This window comes from Raphanus sativus, chromosome 5 (assembly GCF_000801105.2).
Source record: "Raphanus sativus cultivar WK10039 chromosome 5, ASM80110v3, whole genome shotgun sequence".
In the NCBI taxonomy this organism is placed as follows: Eukaryota; Viridiplantae; Streptophyta; class Magnoliopsida; order Brassicales; family Brassicaceae; genus Raphanus; species Raphanus sativus.
Window position 1 is genome coordinate 8,535,134 of NC_079515.1, and position 15,808 is coordinate 8,550,941.

General features: G+C 35.4%; 1 protein-coding gene across 2 annotated transcripts; it reads left to right on the forward strand.

Moving 5' to 3' along the window:
- Positions 1-8,230: 8,230 nt before the first annotated feature.
- LOC108805097 (myosin-1) lies at positions 8,231-15,626 on the forward strand. 2 transcript variants are annotated; one of them, XM_056985929.1, is made up of 24 exons: positions 8,231-8,506; positions 9,212-9,528; positions 9,618-9,719; positions 9,798-9,941; positions 10,028-10,178; positions 10,286-10,313; positions 10,488-10,653; positions 10,734-10,797; positions 10,903-10,916; positions 11,016-11,100; positions 11,365-11,468; positions 11,577-11,715; positions 11,968-12,086; positions 12,180-12,332; positions 12,538-12,627; positions 12,710-12,787; positions 12,917-13,075; positions 13,199-13,405; positions 13,575-13,780; positions 13,873-14,008; positions 14,091-14,220; positions 14,330-14,476; positions 14,576-14,643; positions 14,743-15,626. In XM_056985929.1, exons 2-24 carry the CDS (start codon positions 9,217-9,219, stop codon positions 15,424-15,426), a joined length of 3,486 nt encoding a protein of 1,161 aa, XP_056841909.1. In that variant the 5' UTR covers positions 8,231-8,506; positions 9,212-9,216; the 3' UTR covers positions 15,427-15,626. The 2 variants fall into 2 exon arrangements, with proteins under 2 accessions (XP_056841909.1, XP_056841910.1); XM_056985930.1 differs by having other exon boundaries at positions 8,231-8,501.
- The last annotated feature ends 182 nt before the right edge of the window (positions 15,627-15,808 follow it).

A 15,808-nucleotide genomic window follows, 5' to 3' on the forward strand; every position in this document is an offset into this window, starting at 1 on the left:
GTCGTCTGGAAGGTTTTCCAGCTCGAATACCTTCCAGACGACTTATTTGTAAGTCGTCCAGCTGGAAAACCTTCCAGACGACTTATATATTTAAAATCTATACAAAGACAAGTTACCAGACACTTATTTGTAAGTCTTCTGGAAGGTTTTCCAGCTGGACGACTTACAAATAAGTCGTCCAGCGGGAAAACCTTCGCAGACGACTTATATATATTTACAAAATCTATACAAAGACAAGTTACCAGACGACTTAAAGATAGCAGAAGACTTACTACGTCTTCCAGCCATGCTTTGGATGTCCGGAGTTTTTGATACCACAAGTTGGTGATGTACGTGGTTTGTCCTCTTCCTTAGTGAATAATCATGCAAACAAAAAGCAATCAGTTTTTTGGTAGACTAAATTCAAGCTATTATGGGTAAAGCAATCACTTACGGATCAGTTTCAACCAATCAGCGAGCTCCTTCATCTTAGGTCTGTTTAGTGTGGGAAATGGATTTACTTTTCCCACTCTAAAGAGTTTTCCTTCTCTCTGCCGTATAAGGAGATATCTGCGTGGGAGCAGGTTTCTTTCGTTCGTTCACTCCTTGCACGCACAGAAGCAGTGGGAGCTGTTTGGTCCAATAACCAGGCTCGGTTCTGAAGCTGAAGCTGGATCGGTGGAAGCGAAGCTCGGTTGTTGATCGTTGGAAGCGAAGCTCGGTTGGTCAGTGGAAGTGAGAGGAACAATCTCTTTGGAGGTGACACCATCTGCTTATCCTCCGGCAAGATCTTATATACCGAGATCGCCTCATCTGCTGTATCCTCCGGCAACAATCTCTGCAATAAAAGAGAACAAAGTTAACCCTGGACGACTTAAATAAAAGTTGGGAGAGGATTTGGTTCCAGCTGGAGTTCAGACGACTTATTTGTAAGTCTTCTGGAAGGTTTTCCAGCTGGACGACTTACAAATAAGTCGTCTGGAAGGTGTTTCCAGCTGGAAAACCTTCCAGACGACTTATTTGTAAGTCGTCCAGCTGGAAAACCTTCCAGACGACTTATTATTTACAAATCTATACAAAGACCAGACGACTTAAAGATTTGATATTAACCTCTTTGGGCAGAGGAAAGGCTGTTTCTTTTGTGGAGAAGGCTTTTTCGTTTGAGGAGCAGGCTGTTTCGTCTGAGGAGCAGGCTGTTTAGTTTGAGAGCAGGCTGTTTCGTTTGAGGAGCAGGCTGTTTAGTTTGAGGAGCAGGCTGTTTAGTTTGAGGAGCAGGCTGTTTAGTTTTGGAGTAGGCTTTGCCTTTTGAGGAGCAGGCTGTCTGGTGGGAGGAGTAGGATGATTGGTTTGAAGTGGAGGCTGATCCTTTTGAGGAGTAGTCTGTTTTTACTAGCCCCGGTTTCTGGGGCTTGTGGGGTAGGGTGTTTTTTACTAACCCGGTTTCTGGGGCTTGAGGGGTAGCCTGATTGGTGACACCAACCTCTTCTCCACAGCTTCCAATCTATCGGAGATCTTCCTAATCTCCCTGATGCACTTCTTAAACCCCTCTTTCATCATGTCACCTAAGTCCTTGAACATGTTTTCTAACTCCTCTCTGGTCACCCAACTAGCCTCTTCTCTAGCCTCTTCTGTAGCCTCTTCTGTAGCCTCTGTAGGGAGCCTCTTCTCTAGCCTCTTTAGGAGCCTCTTTAGGAGCCTCTTTACGAGCTTTCTTCCGAGGTCTCTGATTGTCTTTCCACCTCCTCCACAACCATCTCTTTGCTCTTTTCGATGGAGTCACAAACTTGGGTTTTGTACCGTGACTTCCCAGCAATCCATGGTCCACTTCCACGGTCTCCGATCATACATCACTTTAAATTTTCTCCGCGGCACGTCATCAACCTCAGAGTCCCATTTTGGCCACATTTCACTAATGTCCTTCTCAACAAAGTTGATCACGCGGGTCTGCAGTAAATAGAAGAAGAATCGAGTTAGATATTTGAAACAAAATACTAAATAGACGACTTAATTATAAGTCGTCAACTAAGTCGTCCAGCTGGACGACCTTCCAGACGACTTATTATAAGTCGTCTACTAAGTCGTCCAGCTGGACGACCTTCCAGACGACTTATAATAAGTCGTCTACTAAGTCGTCCAGCTGGAAGACCTTCAGAGACGACTTATAATAAGTCGTCTACTAAGTCGTCCAGCTGGAAGACCTTCCAGACGACTTATAATAAGTCGTCTACTAAGTCGTCCAGCTGGAAGACCTTCCAGACGACTTTATAATAAGTCGTCTACTAAGTCGTCCAGCTGGAAGACCTTCCAGACGACTTATAATAAGTCGTCTACTAAGTCGTCCAGCTGGAAGACCTTCCGGACGACTTAATTAAGTGAAGATGGAAAGGTACCTGACTCAAGATAGCAGCTTTCATGAATCTGCGGCCTCTGCTGCCGTCGTAAGCCAGAATCGGTGGAGACGGACTGTTTGCTCTGGGTAGACCAATACTAGCACCCAATCCCGGAATAGCTTCGTACGCCCAGACCTGAAGAACTTGTATAAAGCCATCCACGGTGTAACAGCCAGTAATATCTTTGTTCCACAAAGAGTCCATCAGCACCTTAAACGCGACTCTCCCCCATGGATAATTCTCAAACCTTTCTAAATCCATCACTAGCCTTGCGAGAGTAGCTCGTGTAGCGCTTGAGAACTTTTTCCCTTCAATGAATCCAGTGAAGATGGAAAGGTACGCGAGTCGCTTGCGATCTTCCCTGGACCAATCCCCGCATCTCTTCAGTGCTGCTATTATCTGATCAGTACTTGGCCCAGCTTCCCGATGAACTCCCATCATCTCCCAGAAAGAAACCATCTGTGGGGTAACTTCACATTCTGGTGTCTCAAGGTCCTCGATGTAGTCGCAGTTTAGACCAGTGATGTTTTCAAACTCTAACAGTGAAAACCTCGCAGGTTCTGGACCAACGAGACACCACATCTCGTACTTCTTCTTAATGTCCAGCTTTAAACCGAGCAAGTGGTGAACCAGCCTTGAAGCCCAACCAAATCCCTGCTCCTTGAACTTGATGAAAACTCCCAATCTCGACTCCTTGAGCTCTTCAAATTCAGCATCAGTGAGAGCTTCCCTAAGAGCAGTATGCAACTTCGTGTTATCCGTATGATACGAAATGCTATTGTGGGGTTCTGGCTCTTCCCCTAATGTGTATAACCTACGGGGGAGTTCTGGAATATCCATCCTTTTTGTCTGCAAAATAATCAAAGACAACAATAGAAGTCAGAACACAAGCTAAATCAATCACGCCTTAATTGTTACTCCAGACGACTTAGTAGACGACTTAAATATAAGTCGTCTAGAAAGTCGTCCAACTGGACGACTTAGTTGACGACTTATATTTAAGTCGTCTGGAAAGTCTTCCAAATGGACGTACTAAGTCGTCCAGGTTGAAGACTTTCCAGACGACTTACTTACAAGTCTTCCAGTAGAAAAATTTCAAGCGGACCTGATTAGTCGCAGAAGGAGTTCGAGTACTCGTCATTGTGGTTATAGATCTGAAAAAATAAACGTGAAACGGTGAGAATGAGTAAATTGAAAGAGACAACGTTTTATGTTCATCTTTTCCACGAGTTTGATGACTTACCGGCGTTAGGGTTTACAGAGAAACGGCGCTACGGTTTACAGAGAAGAAGCGGCGGCGCTAGGGTTTAGAAGAAGCGGCGGCGCTAGGGTTTAGAAGAAACGGCGGTGCTAGCTAGTGTTTAGAGTAAGCGGCGGTGAGAACGTTGGTGAGCACGGTGGCGAGGGCGACGGTTTGTTCGGAAATAGTGGAAGCGGGGGCGCTAGGGTTTAGAGGAATCGGCGGCGCTAGGGTTAGAAGAAGCTGCGGCGACAACGGTGAGAATGAAGTGAGATAGATAGCCGACGTTGAGAACGATGGTTGTTCGGAAATAGTGGGAATTCGAATCGCCTTTGATATCGCCGGTGAGAGAGAACTGTTAGGGTTTCTGTTCGCGGAAAATGAAAAAAAAAAAAAAAATCACCTTATATATTGGGTAAATAATCCGGTTAGCTTTAAAAGTACATTGGTAAACTTTAAGGTTTGGTCCGGTTTAGACGACTTATTCTGGCTGATAATGTACATCAGACGACCTAATATTTAGTCGTCTGGGAACAGAAGACTAAATATTAAGTCGTCCAATACCCTAAAATGAACCCCTAAACTAAAATGACTAAATTAACTTACTAACCACGTTATAAAATCAAATTATACTTCAATAGTGTTTACTATACACAGAAACGAACACGCCTAGGTAATTTTAAAAATTTTCAAAAACGGTTTTAATGCTTTCCAAAATCTAACCCTAAGAACACATACAATACTACAACATATGTTGATGAAACATAAACTAAAGAATATCATGACTCACTACTTTCACTCATCTGGGCTGAAAACAATTGAAATTTGTTATATATTAATTTATATCTCTTAAGACATATGTTAATTACATAATTCCAATTTTTCACTTATCAAAATATTTTTTACAAAATTTTTAAATTATGTTTAAGAATAACTGTCCAGACGACTTAACTTAAAGTCGTCTGGACGACTTATTTTCAAGTCGTCTGTTTACAGACGACTTGCGAGGGGTAGAAACGTAAAAAAAAATCCGTTTTTTTGTTTGTTCACAAGGAGATAGTTGTAATTTCAATAGCCTTTTAAGTTACTTTTGCCTTTGACCCAAGTTGGGGTACTCTTTTGGGTTTGACTCCAAGTTTTGAGTCACAATTGGTAATTCTCCCTAGAATTATTCTATTTTTATATAAATTATAGAAGAAAATATAGTGTGCCATTGGTGATGCTTTTAGCGTGACCTTCAAAAGAATGTTTGTACCTTTCTATTAAAATCTAGGATACATAAAAAGAATCCCCATCTTGTTAATTATTTCTTGGGTGACTACCGTGACTTAATCGTTGAAAAATGAAATTTATATTTTTATTGAAACCATTTTTTTAAAAATGATAGAAACATCTGGATAGATAATAATACTCTTTATATCTTGCACTTTAATTTGGCTGTTCTTTCTTTGAGAAAAGACTTTAATTTGTTTGTTGATAATTCAATGGCCGAGATAACATGGTAGAGTTTGGATTTATTCATTTATACTTCTTTTTCTCAACGAAACAATCTGCTGATCAAAATGCAAGTAAACTTACATTGCCATATGGAAAATATAAACAGAGCAGATTTTATTATCATCATTATGTACCAAACTTTGTAACAAACTTTCTCCATGAGGATTATGTTTCTGATCGTAGTGATTAACAAAATAAGAAGTGTTATAGAAAAAAAAAAACAGAGCAGATTTTATATCGAAAACTAAAGTTTGGAAAACATATATTTAGTAAAAACTCTATAAACTAATATTCGATACTTAATAAACACTATAAATTAATTAATTTTTGTTTCTACCAGTTCGAAATTTGCCACAAAACAATAAAATTAGAAGATAATAATTTTTCAAAAATTATATATAAATATATGGTCTCATTAAAATTATAAATTAATTATATGTATATACATTTTATGTAAGTAAAAATCAACTATTATATGTTAGTTTTATATTCACAAGGGAATTATCATTATATTGTCTTAACATTTAATATATTTTAATAAAACTTAGTATAATTATATCTAAAAACACATTTAAATTCTATGAAACATATTTTATATACATCAAATAATATAATAAAACTAATGAAAAGGTGGAAATTCAAAATGTTAATTAATGTCTACACATTAAAATCAAATATTTTCTTACTTTAAGAAAAATATATCTTAAAATAGAAAATATCTAAAAATGAAACTTTGTAAATTAGTAACTCTATAAATTAATAAAATATCAAAATTCCAACATTATTAATTTATAGAGTTTTTAATATTGAACTAGGTGATTCTCCCGTGCTCATGCACGGAAATAAATATTTACAAATAAATAATTTATTTTGTTTGTTTATATGTTTTAAGTAATCTTTTATTTGTATGTATAAAAATTGTATTAAATATCTTTATGTTTTAAGTATGATATTTTGTATTATTTCAACTTTTTTTTTTGAGTTGTATATAGACTCAAAATTAATGATGATTTGTCTCATTAGGTTAAATTATCGTATTAGTAGGTAATTCAGTTTATCTTCTTATATTTGTAAATATATTTCATATAATTTTGTATAATTTGATATATTTTATTTTATAAAAATAGAAAAAAGTAAATCAGATATTCATTAATAAACATAACTTGTAAAATATTGAAAATTTATTCACGTAAATGAATATATGCAAAATAGATACGTCATAATAATTGGTTGATTGTTCATATTTTGATTGATTTCATTACTTGGATTTGGTATATTGGGCTATATAATTTTTTAATCATAATGTTTTGGTTATAATTAGACTAAAATAAAAATATTTTGCTAATTAAATTTTTTTAGCTTACCTTAGGTTCATAAATATTTATGTATAATTTTATATATGTTTTTGATAAAATATATAAGTCTATATTTTGAAATTTGATAGATATTTTCTGTTTTTATGTTTTTGGAAAAATATGAAGAAAAATACAAATAAATTTCGTTTATGTATAATCAATCTTTTATATTCTAGAAATATTATTATCTTATAGAAAAATGTCTAAATTATTTTATTAATATTATAAATTTTATTTTTCTTATCAAAAATTTTAATACAAATTTGATTTAACTGAACATTAAAATTAAGATAAAAACAATTTAGTTTATTTTGAATTATATTTAAGAATGTGCATGTATATATTTAAAATTATAATCTTAGGTAGATTTTTCTATCTATTTATTTTAATTAAATATATTAAATAAATATGGAAAATTGCCTAATTGTCAAAAATTAAAATTAAAAAATATTTATAAAATCTGTAGATATATATATAAGAAACTAATGATTTTACGATTTAATTTGATTTTATGATTTATTTCTTTTTATAATTTTATAAAATTAAGTATATATTTTTGAAATATTTTTAATTTAAATGATATTTCAAAATTTGAAATGCCATATTGAATATATTTATTTTAATGATGATTTATGAGTTTTTACCATATTTTTTAAAAGTCCAAAAATATAAATCGACAATAAATATAATATATGATTTTTCATGTCATACTAATCTTTAAATATAATTTTCCATGTCATATTAATCTTTAAAACATGTCATCAATTTTAGTAGCCATGTCACAATTATTAATCTAGGTGTTTTCCTGCACCATGTGTAGTGATGAATTTTTTTAAAGTTAAATTTTATATTTTAAAATATAATTTATTAATATTATATATTTTATTATTTTTACCAATAATTAATATAAATATCATTAATTAAGCATAAAACTAAGAGAAATATTTTTTTTTTTTAATTATATTTAAGAATATATATGTATATATATAAGGTTAAAATCTTAGATAAAAAATTATTCATTTCATTTGGTTAAATGTATTAAATCAACTTGTACAAAATTACTAAAAATCATATAAAATTGTATAGTTATCAAAAAATTAAAACTAAATAATATTTACATAATTTGTAGATATCTAAAAGAAACTAATGATATTACGATTTTTTTTTTTAAATTCAGAAAATTCAAAAACTTTTAGATAATAAAATTTTATAATTATAAAAGTAAAATTATATAATATTTCGAAATTCAAAATGTCATATTTGAATATATTTATTTTAGTGATAATTTATGAGTTATTACCATATTCTACAAAGTTTACCAAAATATAAATCAATATTAAATGTAATATATGTGTTATTGCTATATTCTACAAAGATTTCCAAAAATATATATATCATCATTAAATGTAATTGTCCATGTCATATTTAACCATATGACATGTCATCAATCTTAATAGCTACGTCACAATTTTTTTTGTGAAAACGATTGTAGAGAAGACATGTGGCAAATCACTTCGCAAATAATGTCTAGGGGATGTGTCTAAAAAAAATTAAAGATGGAGACGTATGTGTAATCCGAATCAAAGAACATTAAATTAAAATCAGTAACAGCAAAAAATTTTGAAACTTCAGTTAAGATCAAGAAGAAAAAAACGAGGGTATAGTCGTCATTTGAGACAAAGATTCAGTTGGTGGTAAAAACATTCAAAATTGTCGTAATAAAAAAAGGAAATAAAATAAAATAAAGGCTCAGGAAAATAAAACAGCAGTTTCCTTTTTTATTCTTGTGAAGCAGAGAAAAAGCACTGCTGCCTGAATCTTCTTCACTCACTCGCAGCACTTTGCGATTTTATCTTCCAAAATTTCTCAGTAAATTGAAATCCTTCAAGCAAGTCTGACCAGTGTTACTTGCCCTTTTTACTCTCATTGTCTGAAGTTCACTGAATCAGAACTCTCTTCTGTTTCTGAGATCTCTCTGTCTCTAAGAAAACTCAAATCTTCTCTGAGAATCTGAAGTTTTCTCCCCAGCATCTAACTTTTGTAAGGTACTTTGAAGATTTGAAGAGCCTTCCAGTTTTTTTATAATTGGTCTTAAATCGAACAAATTTGAAAGTTTCTGCATTTTTTTTTTTGTGTGTATTCTCATTCTATGTATTCTGTTTTACTGGAGATAAAGTTTGTATCTTTATTCTGATTAGTTATGTTTAGTGAGTCTTTTGTATCTTCAAGATTTGAGTTAACTTAGTATTTTTTTTGTAAATCAGATTTGTTGAAAGTTTCTTTCTTGGTCCTAGTTATTTATTATCTTCAGCAAGAAAGCTTTGAACTGTCAACCCAAGAAGCCTTAGGTTTTTATTGAAAGAATGTGTGATTCTGGATTAATCTGAGTTTTTGAAATTTTCTTTCTTTCTTTAAGAATCTTCTTCTCAAGATTTTATAACGAAAGGTCAAATTTTGGTGAATGTATGCATGGGATTTTTGGATAAGACTCCAGCCTATCCAAGAGATTGGCCTAAGAATTGATTGAGGAACTTGAAAACAGTGACTGAAGCTCGAAAGCAGTTTCGGTCTATGTCCTAGAGTATGGTCCCCGCCATTCTGTTAATCAAACACTAGATAAGTCTTTTTGAGTGGGGTTCTTCTTCAAAAAAGCTTTGATTGAAACAATGAAATGGGATTGTCTTCTTTTTTCTTGAAATACTTTCATTTGAGCTTATTAGCTTCTTTCTTTCTTTCTTTCTTTCTTGCAGCAACAATGTCCCAAAAGGTGTCTCCATCCATGCAGTCTCTTAAATCTTTACCGGCAGACTACAGATTTGATGGTGAAAATTCTATTGTTGGCCTGACCAATTCGAGTATTCCAAGAAAAGGCGGCTCAAGGAATGGTGTTAGTAGTCAAGCTGATACTGCACCTGGGGATAGTGAGGATTCACCATATAGTAGGCATGGTGTTTCTGCTGAAGAGCAGTCTTTAACTGATGATGTGGAGCCTGGTGCTGCTCCTATCCCCTTGCCTCAGAGTGATGAGCGCAGGTGGAGCGACACTAGTGCATATACTCGGAAGAAGGTGGGTTTCTAACTAAGCTGAGAACAAAACTTATATATATATATATATATATATATATGGAATGAGATTTTGACAGTTTTTGACTTTAGATACTGCAATCTTGGGTTCAACTTCCAAATGGTAACTGGGAGCTTGGGAAGATACTGTCAACTTCAGAAGAGGAGTCTGTTGTTTCTTTGCCCGAGGGAAAAGTAAGTGGACTTTTGTATTCCTAAGATAGGAATGAGTTAATAATATTTCAAGTGTTTGATACTGCATTGATTTAACAGGTTATAAAAGTTATATCAGAGACTCTAGTACCTGCAAATCCTGATATTCTTGATGGAGTGGATGATCTGATGCAACTAAGTTACTTAAATGAGCCATCAGTGTTGTATAATCTCAACTATAGGTACAACCACGACATGATATATGTAAGTCTTTCTCCTGAATCTGTTACCATATATGTTTCCAGCATTTACTTTTTTTATCTCTAATTTTTTTCTTTTTATGGTGGTAGACAAAAGCAGGGCCAGTTTTGGTGGCTGTGAATCCTTTCAAGGAGGTTCCTTTATATGGAAATCGATTCATTGAAGCATACAGGAAGAAAACGAATGAAAGTCCTCATGTGTATGCTATTGCAGATACAGCAATTCGTGAGATGATACGCGGTGGGATCATGCTTCTTTGTTTGTTAGTTGTTGAACGTTAACGTTGCAATTCTTATGAGCTCAAAAAACATTTTAATTCTCACACCGTTTTATTTTTTCCTATCCAGATGAAGTTAACCAATCTATCATCATCAGGTTAGTAAAAGGTCCTCTTTTAAGCTCAGTTCTTGCACAATTTTCACGCCTATTAGATTCCATTTGGCATCAGTGACGCATTAGTTGTGACACGCTGGGACTAGTGGATTTGTTGAATGAAGTAGGTGCTTCTAGTTTGTGTATCTTTATCACAAGATTCTGTTTCTCATACAGCGGCGAGAGTGGAGCAGGGAAAACTGAGACAGCTAAGATAGCTATGCAATACTTGGCTGCTCTTGGAGGTGGAAGCGGGATCGAGTATGAGATACTTAAGACTAATCCCATCTTGGAAGCATTTGGAAATGCAAAAACTTTGAGAAATGATAACTCTAGTCGTTTTGTAAGCCCTTCATCATTGTGTTTTTTTGTACATTTTGATTCTCTAGTATGTCTGACAATACTGTTTATTATAATTTACAGGGGAAGCTGATAGAGATTCATTTTAGTGAAACCGGAAAGATATCGGGTGCTCAAGTTCAAACCTGTAAGTGTAAACCTTATAACCTCACTACTTCACGTTGTTTGTTCATTTTCCCCTACAAAGCTAACTTAACTTCATTCTTTTTTGACTGTTCTTCAAATTTTGCAGTTTTACTAGAAAAGGTAGCTTCTTTTAGATGACTTTCCCTACTTCATATCTTTCCTTTTTGAAATGGCTCATTGACATTTTTTTTTCTTTAATACCTTGACGCATTTTAACAGTCTAGAGTGGTCCAATGTGCTGAAGGGGAAAGGTCATACCATATATTTTACCAACTTTGTGCTGGGGCTTCACCTGCACTTAGAGGTATGGTTTGGAAAAACATGAACACTATAAGCAGTCTTATACATGATACTTTTAAAACCTTCTGATCTGATTGTTGATGGCCGTGATCAAGTCTATAAAATGTCTTATTATATGGGTTTAAGGATTAAATTTCGATGGACCTGGACTGTCTTTTTGTGCTTAATACATCTTTGCTTGCATCTTTCATAAATAAAACTGTGACAACTATAAGTTGTTAATTGTCGTAACTGGTGGAAAATTATTTATGTCCTCATTTATACACAGAGAAGCTGAATTTGACAAGCGCACAAGATTATAAATACTTGGGACAGAGTAACTGCTATTCAATCAATGGAGTTGATGATGCTGAACGTTTTCATAGTGTTAAGGTAATTCTCTCTTTCACTAAGAGACTTTCTTATTCCTCTTCTCTACTCATATTTCAGACTTCTATTTTGTCTCTCTCTCGATTAATTTAAAAACTCTTGATGTTACAGGAAGCTCTTGACATTGTTCATGTTAGTAAAGAAGATCAAGAAAGTGTGTTCGCAATGCTAGCTGCAGTATTATGGCTGGGGAATGTTTCCTTCACCGTTATTGACAATGAAAACCATGTTGAGCCTGTAGCAGATGAAAGTAAGCATGTTCACTCCACTTTATGTTTCTCTTTTCTTGTGTCTATGAACGTTGAATTTGCATTCACTACGACTTCTTATGATGTTGCCTTACTGATGTCTTTTATTTATATTCCTGATATTGCTACAAGCGTCATATTTTTTTGTTATCTTGTGTCTTAGTGTTGGAAGTATGAGAGCGTTTGTTGCTTAATTAGTATGTATCATCTCATCTGGCAGGAGACTTACCTACGTGATGTATTGCAATTTTCAGGTTTGTCGACTGTTGCTAAATTAATTGGGTGCAACATCAATGAGCTTAAGCTAAGTTTATCAAAACGTAACATGAGAGTTGGAAAAGATACCATTGTGCAGAAGCTAACACTACCGCAGGTGATTTATAACGAGAACTACTATCATTTTTGTGTATAATAAAAAATTGAAGTCGCATTTTTTGACATTTTCTCTCTGCTGATTTGTTTTCAGGCCATTGATGCAAGAGATGCTTTAGCAAAATCGGTTTATTCGTGCCTGTTTGACTGGCTAGTCGAACAGATCAACAAGTCTCTTGCAGTGGGGAAGAGGCGAACTGGCAGATCCATCAGCATTCTTGATATATACGGTTTCGAATCATTTGATGTATGCTTCCTTTCTGTCCTTAAGAAAGTTACAGTTGCAATCTGACATCATTAGACCTTAAGTTGGCATTTACATCTTTAAATAATGACAACTATATTTGGTAAATGAATACTGATTGCTCCTAAGTATCTACGTGCGGTTATGTATGCATTTTTGTTTTCTGTGTCTTACTGATATGTAGAACAACTTTACACTTCTTGTGCAGAAAAATAGCTTTGAGCAGTTCTGTATAAATTATGCAAATGAGAGATTGCAGCAACACTTTAACCGTCATCTATTCAAGCTAGAGCAAGAGGTAAAGTATCCCTTCCTACTAAAAATATAAAATCTCAGTTTTCTCCAGTAGAAGGTATTAATATTTCTTTCTATTGTTTCAGGAATATATCCAGGATGGTATTGACTGGACAAGGGTTGATTTTGAGGACAACCAAGATTGTCTTAGTCTCTTTGAAAAGGTAAGAAGCTCAGGAAGCTAGATGGACACCTTAATAATATATAACAGAGTTCAACTTTTAATACACTAGAAAACCATAGTTTAATTGGTTGAAATGCTTACAGCAACCTATGTCTCAATGTGTGTGCAGAAACCATTGGGGCTACTTTCTCTTTTGGACGAGGAATCAACATTTCCGAATGGCACAGATTTGACACTTGCAAACAAGCTAAAACAGCATCTACACTCTAATTCATGTTTCAGAGGAGATCGAGAGAAGCTTTTCACAGTTGTGCATTATGCAGGAGAGGTAATTTATTTATAGCTCTTGAAACCTCAGTGCAGGGCTTTCTAGAAAAAATAAAAAAAAAATCGATAGCAAGAATGAATCTAGTTGGATGCTTCTTGATTATCTTGTTTTGTTCCGAATCAGGTTACATATGACACGACAGGATTTCTAGAGAAGAACAGAGACTTGTTGCATTTGGACTCTATTCAACTTCTGTCCTCTTGTTCCTGCCACCTTCCTCAATCGTTTGCTTCTAGCATGCTGATCCAATCTGAAAAACCTGTAGTTGGTCCTTTGTACAAAGCAGGTGGTGCTGATTCCCAGCGGTTGAGTGTAGCTACTAAATTTAAGGTAGTTTGTTTTGGCCTCAAACACAAACCTAATGTTGCTTTAGCTTTGGTTACCTGCTTTACTTTAAAGCTCATTACCTGCATTGATGTGATGTCAAGATTACCAGTTGTTGCCTCTCTCACTATGATATTTGATTATTAACTATCTACCTGGATCTTTTTTTGTCTAGGGTCAACTATTCCAATTGATGCAACGTTTAGGGAACACAACCCCACATTTCATTCGCTGCATCAAGCCAAACAACGTTCAGTCTCCAGGGGTGTATGAGCAAGGACTTGTCTTACAGCAGCTAAGATGTTGTGGGGTCCTAGAAGTGGTTCGGATTTCACGGTCTGGGTTTCCTACAAGAATGTCTCATCAGAAATTTGCCAGAAGGTGACAAACACCATTCATCATTTAGCAGTTATGCAAGGGACCTTAAAAGGCTTTTCTTGTAACCGCATTGTTTTGAAATGATCACGCTACAGGTATGGTTTCCTTCTGGTGGAGAACATTGCTGATAAAGATCCTCTAAGTGTCTCGGTTGCGATCCTCCATCAGTTTAATATCTTGCCGGAGATGTACCAAGTTGGCTACACGAAGTTGTTTTTCAGAACCGGCCAGGTATAATAGCTAGTCGGCTTGATGTCATAGACTCTTTTAGAAGAGGCATCAATAAAAGTCTCGACTCTCATGTGCATTGCAGATTGGTGTTCTTGAAGATACAAGGAACCGTACACTGCATGGCATTTTACGTGTCCAAAGCTCTTTTAGAGGATACCAAGCACGTTGTCACCTAAAGAAGATTAAAATGGGAATTTCTATTCTCCAGTCATGTATGACTCTCTTGTCTCAAGTGCCTTTTTGCATCTTAATCTCATTGTAATGGATAAAACTTGAGCTTAACATGAGATATGGCCTTTTGTCCCACCTCTTTTTCAACAGTTATTCGTGGTGAGAATGTAAGAAAAGAGTTTGCTGAGCTGCGAAGGAAGCACAGGGCTGCTGCTACTATACAAAGCCAAGTTAAAAGCAAGATTGCTAGGAAACAGTTCAAGAGTATAGCCGATGCGTCGGTTTTGATACAGTCAGGTAAAAAGGGTTTGTTGTTGTGTCTTCTCATGAAGGGCAGACAATCTCAAGCTGATTTTTCGTCTTTAGACACTGAGTTACTGTAATATATTCTTGCAGCAATTCGTGGTTGGTTGGTTAGAAAATGCTCAGGAGATCTTAGATGGCTAAAATCTGTAGGCACTAAGGTACTACTAATAAGACTATATTCACATTCATATCCTCTCAACAGTATCTATTTGTTTTAGTTAATCTATTTTTGCTTTGGGAACTAATCAACTGCGCAGCCAAACGAGTCAGGCGAGGTGCTAGTTAAAGCATCTGTACTCTCCGACCTTCAACGCAGGGTGCTTAAATCTGAAGCTGCTCTGCGTGAGAAAGAAGAAGAGAACGACATTCTTCAACAGAGGCTTCAACAGTACGAGAACAGGTGGTCAGAGTACGAGACAAAGATGAAATCGATGGAAGAAATCTGGCAGAAGCAGATGCGTTCATTGCAGTCAAGTCTCTCCATAGCAAAGAAAAGCCTAGCGGTTGAGGACTCGGCTAGAAACTCTGATGCATCGGTCAATGCAAGCGACGCAACGGATTGGGATTCGAGCAGTAATCAGTTCAAGAGCCAGACGAGCAACGGAGGAAGGACGAGACAACAACAACAGCAACAGCCTATGAGTGCAGGTCTTAGTGTGATTGGACGGTTGGCGGAGGAGTTCGAACAGAGAGCTCAAGTGTTTGGTGATGATGCGAAGTTCTTGGTTGAAGTGAAGTCTGGACAGGTGGAAGCAAACTTGAACCCGGAGAGAGAGCTGAGGAGGTTGAAACAGATGTTTGAGACGTGGAAGAAGGATTATGGAGGGAGGTTGAGGGAAACGAAGATGATACTGAGCAAGCTTGGGAGTGAAGAGAGTAGTGGGTCGATGGAGAAGGTGAAGAGGAAGTGGTGGGGAAGGAGGAATAGCACTAGGTATTGATTGATATGTGATGGAAGTGAAGACTTATTATTCTTACAGGCAAACTCTGGTCGTTTGCTGTTTACGGATTTGGCGGTTTTCTGGTAATGAAAGTAGTTAATGACATTTGCTATTCAATGTGAAGGATCGTACGAATGATAACTTAAGTTTGTAAATTATTTTGTAGTTTTACTATAATATCTAAAGCTAAGTTTGTGATCTTTTTGTTGCTTAAGCAATGGGTAATAGAACTGCTTGATGCCTTGATTGCACACTTGATTATTATTCTGTTAAGTATATTATATATTTTGATATGTCAATTGGTGGCAGTTAGTTCCCAATTGAACCAGCAGAAATTAACAAAGCAGAAACTCACGATGCCAATAAAATGATTTTATATAGA

Excerpts from the sequence above, each read along its gene's own strand:
- LOC108805097 (XM_056985929.1), top strand. The coding sequence starts at position 9,217 with ATGTCCCAAAAGGTGTCTCCATCCATGCAGTCTCTTAAATCTTTACCG. Across the intron at positions 11,101-11,364 it reads GGCTTCACCTGCACTTAGAG|AGAAGCTGAATTTGACAAGC; the intron begins GTATGGTTTGGA and ends ATTTATACACAG. Across the intron at positions 13,781-13,872 it reads CATCAGAAATTTGCCAGAAG|GTATGGTTTCCTTCTGGTGG; the intron begins GTGACAAACACC and ends ATCACGCTACAG.